Genomic DNA, 4,333 nt, shown 5'->3' on the forward strand with positions numbered 1-4,333 from the left:
TGCACCTATATTGTTAATTTAAAATAACATTTAAATCTCTGACAGGTTATACCTTTTAGTTCGACTCGAATTGCGCTTCAACGACATCATTGTTAAACTAAACGCAATAAAGTACATTGAAAACCGAACCCCGGCGCGAAGCGAGGGTAAACAACTAGTTACACAATAAAGTACAAAGGTTCATATTTTGAAATAAATTAAATGTTGTAAGAAAATTACTCGGTATTATTATGACGATTCTTATAAAGATTTTCCTAGAGTCATAATAGCTGTCGTTAAGTTGCAAAAAACACGTATGCCTTATAATAATCGCAATGTAAAAGTTAACATCAACCGTCTTGTACAATACATTAATACTCTTTAACGACAACGTTACTTATAATTATAATTGTAATAATTTACTTAATATGATAATTAAAATAAAAATTAACATGATTCTGACAAAATCAAAGTATATTTCCGTGCATATGGAAAACCCTTTTGGCCCCAACTTTAAACCCAGTCACTGCTAAATCCCTAGTTCCATCAAGAGTAACCAAAATGTACATGGCCATTAGTACACCCAAATCAACTACATTTCTAAAACTTCGATCACAATACAACAAACCCAATTCCCTTTTTCATCTCAATTCTCAAACCTGTATTCCTTTCTCTCTCAAATCATCTTCAATGGCAACTCATGCAGTAGCTTCATCAACACTTGGGCTATCTGAAACCTTTGCTAAATTGAAAAAAGAGGGTAAAGTAAGTAACTTTATGGTTTTTAATCACTCTTTTAGTTGATCAGTATGTTGGGTTCTTAGTTGTTGATCTGATTTTCATGTTTACTGTTTCATTGGATTGAAAAAGAAAGTAAAGTTTGTAAATTTATGAATTTTGATTCTAATGTGCTTGATGGGTTAGGGTTCTTTTGTGCTGTGATTATAATGTGTTTATTGGATTAGGGTTTTTAATTTGGGAAATTTCTTTTGTGCTGGATTGTAATGTGAAAATTTGGGGAATTTTAAACTTAAGACTTTTAGGAAATTATATTGTTTTGATTATTTTGCTTTGCCTATTTGACCTTCAAAATCTTTTGCTTTATTGGGTTTGAATTTTAACTTATGGGATGTTAGTGTGAGATTTAAAATTCTTGAAACAGTTCAAATGGGACAACATTTCAAAACCTAGCTCAAAATGAAAGCCAAACAATCCCAGTTTGAAATTCACTCAAAGTAATCTTTAAATGTTTATACTTTCAGTCTCGGTTGGTTCGATTTGAAATGAAAGATATGATTGAGTTTCTGATAATATTAATACACTAACAAATAACAATATGTACAATTAAAATAAAAAAAAATGGACAAAAAAGTGTTGGCGGGTCAACCCGGCTCGTCATGTGTTGGAATTTAGAGATTATTCACTTTAACATGTTACCGGACCCGCCCATTTTGTAAGTGTTTTAATCAGCCCTTTTCTGTTCCAAAGGTAGCATTCATACCATATATTACAGCCGGTGACCCAGACCTATCAACAACAGCAGAAGCATTGAAGGTGCTTGGCTCGTGTGGTTCAGATATAATTGAATTAGGTGTTCCATATTCTGATCCCTTAGCCGATGGGCCAGTCATCCAGATTATATGAATTGAATTGTTACCTATTATTTACTTGTTAAAATATATATACTTTTAATAGTTTTATGTTTTTCTATTTATTCAAGTAGGCTGCAGCCACACGAGCACTGGCAAGAGGGACCAATTTTGATTCAATTCTCAATATGTTGAACGAGGTACCTTTTAAAGTTTCACCAACATAATTGTTATTTCAAGAAAAATTGTTAAGCCATGTTTCTTGTTATATGCCTATAAGACATGTCGTGCACTATTGATTAAATGTGGGAATTTTAGCCCGTTTATGTGAAAGTCAGTTTATATTTCCTTGAATAATGAGTTAAATATAATCCATTTAATTTTAAAATTTTAAATAGGTGGTGCCGCAATTATCATGTCCAATTGCGTTGTTCACTTATTACAACCCGATTCTTAAGCGAATTGAAAAGTTCATGGTTACTGTTAAAGAAGTTGGAGTACATGGTAACTTTTAAGTTGCATTATTCTTAATTTCAGTTTTATAAAGATGATGGTCAATGGTTAGTGGTTTTGTTTCTGAATTCACTAATTGAACCAAACGAGATGTTTTTACCCATTTATGTGAGAACATTCGGGTTTACATTTCATGGTTAAAGGGTCAAACGGTTAAAACTATTAAAAAGTCTAGCTAAATATGAACTAGTTAAATGGTTTAAAAGTTACTGAAAGTATACTAATAGTAATAACTACAGTAGTTGTTAATTAATGAAATTCAAAATAAATGGACCAAGTGTTGGCGGGTCAACCCAATCCATTTTGACTTGTCTATAGAATAACCGTTTTGTATTCAATACGAACATTTCGCCCCCTTTAAATTATGGAACTCTTTAACTTAATATTATCGTTCGGCTTCATCGATAGGTACATGATAACAAAATGCAAGTACTATTGATTCTGATAATCAGTGGATACAGTTCCCTTTTTCTAATTCATTTATTTTATCCTTTTAAACTACCATTTTTGTTTGATTTTTAGGATTACGAGTCATATTTAGTTTTTTGTATTATTAGGACTCGTGGTGCCGGATGTGCCATTAGAAGAAACTGAGATTTTAAGACGGGAAGCTTCAAAGCATAAAATTGAGTTGGTAAGTTCACTTCTCAACAAGTAAAATAACATTTTTTAACTTTTGAACTGCCCCTAAAAAGAAAATTGTAGCGCGTGCCCAAATTTCATTTCTATACTTAATCTTGATGGTCTCTTAAGGTACTACTAACAACTCCCACTACTCCAAAGGAACGGATGAAATCAATCGTTGAAGCTACAGAGGGATTTTTGTATCTCGTAAGGTTTTTGACCTTTAATTAACTAAACTAGTTATCTGATATTTATGCAGATGTATTGAATATTGAATACACTTTAGTTCAAGATAAAAGAGTTGAATCTTGGTTACGGTGGTGCTTAAATGTGCGTCTAAAATGATCTCTTCAACTTCAAGTCATAATAATCGAATACTTTTATACGGAAGTAGCTATATGAAACTTGCATAGTAGATATTAACTCACCCTACTCTCAGTAAATTAAACTTATTATTTGGTTGGTTAAATTAAATATATTTATTAATCTTTAATAATAGGTGAGTTCTATTGGAGTAACCGGGGCTCGTGCTTCAGTAAGCGGAAAGGTTCAATCACTCCTGAAGGAAATTAAGGCGGTTCGTTTTTACCCCGAGTCTCGTACATAATAAAGATTAGAACTTTATTATTATTTGATTAACGATTCTTGTTTTTAATACAGGAATCAAGTAAGCCTGTGGCTGTTGGCTTTGGGATTTCACAACCCGAACATGTGAAACAGGTATGCCTTTGTTTATATGAAAATTTCAACATCCGACCCTTCTTATAATACAAAAAATTACTATAAAATCGTTCAGTTTACTTGGAACCCGAAATGAAAATTGTTATGATCTTCATGGGCAAAAAATGGAGCAACAATTTGTCATAGGTGGCAAAATGAATGTGTTTGGTTGCTTGGATAACAGATTAATTGAGTGAATTTATAACATGGGTTAAAACAGGTTGGGTTGGCTATGAAGCACATTTTTGGCCCTTACTTTTTTGATAGTATATAGCCGTTGAGCATAAGATTACAACACTACTACTAAAATAGTGATCTAACAACTTCAAAAATCAATTTTAATATAATATAAATATTAATATACCTATTTAAATTGTTACCAATATAGATAAAGTCTTTTATCTTAGGATTTTCCTAATGGTTGTCGCTAAGGTGCATAAAAGTCTCGTATAATTCTATAACCGCCACTTTAACTTAAATAAATAACAGCTACGTATCAAACTTTTATGCACCTTAACGACAGACCTAAGGTTGTCGTTAGAAAAAATCCTTATATTTAATTGATTTTGGACTTGCAGAAGTAGATATCTTTTATTAGATCCCATATACTCTTTCGTAGATCCTTAAAAATGTAATGATGTCTTTAGCCGATTGTTCTTTTGTCCTTAAGAAACTTTATTTTTACGTGAATCTATTCGTTATTCCAGGTAGCAGGATGGGGAGCCGATGGCGTGATTGTGGGTAGTGCTATGGTGAAAATATTAGGTGATGCCAAGTCATCAGAGGAAGGGCTTAAAGAACTTGCAGAATTCACAAAATCACTCAAATCTGCATTACTTTGATCTCATCTCCACAAAAGTTGTATGATCCCTTTTCGACATTTTGTTTTTGAAAACTGAAACTGGTAA

The 4,333-nt window shown here is 32.2% G+C and overlaps 1 protein-coding gene across 1 annotated transcript; it reads left to right on the forward strand.

The window, feature by feature from the left end:
* The first annotated feature begins 546 nt into the window (after window positions 1–546).
* Window positions 547–4,333, forward strand: LOC139877325 (tryptophan synthase alpha chain-like). Its single transcript, XM_071864738.1, has 9 exons — window positions 547–744; window positions 1,468–1,612; window positions 1,701–1,768; window positions 1,967–2,072; window positions 2,639–2,715; window positions 2,835–2,912; window positions 3,205–3,282; window positions 3,366–3,425; window positions 4,133–4,333. The coding sequence occupies exons 1-9, from the start codon at window positions 547–549 to the stop codon at window positions 4,265–4,267; spliced, it is 945 nt and encodes a 314-aa protein (XP_071720839.1). The 3' UTR covers window positions 4,268–4,333.

Source organism: Rutidosis leptorrhynchoides, chromosome 11 (assembly GCF_046630445.1).
Source record: "Rutidosis leptorrhynchoides isolate AG116_Rl617_1_P2 chromosome 11, CSIRO_AGI_Rlap_v1, whole genome shotgun sequence".
Classification (NCBI taxonomy): domain Eukaryota; kingdom Viridiplantae; phylum Streptophyta; class Magnoliopsida; order Asterales; family Asteraceae; genus Rutidosis; species Rutidosis leptorrhynchoides.

Bases quoted from the DNA above. Each gene is read 5' to 3' on its own strand.
- LOC139877325 (XM_071864738.1), top strand. From the start codon at position 547: ATGGCCATTAGTACACCCAAATCAACTACATTTCTAAAACTTCGATCA. The intron at 1,613-1,700 runs AGATTATATGAA...ATTTATTCAAGT, and splicing joins AGCCGATGGGCCAGTCATCC to AGGCTGCAGCCACACGAGCA. The intron at 3,283-3,365 runs GTTCGTTTTTAC...TTTTTAATACAG, and splicing joins TCCTGAAGGAAATTAAGGCG to GAATCAAGTAAGCCTGTGGC.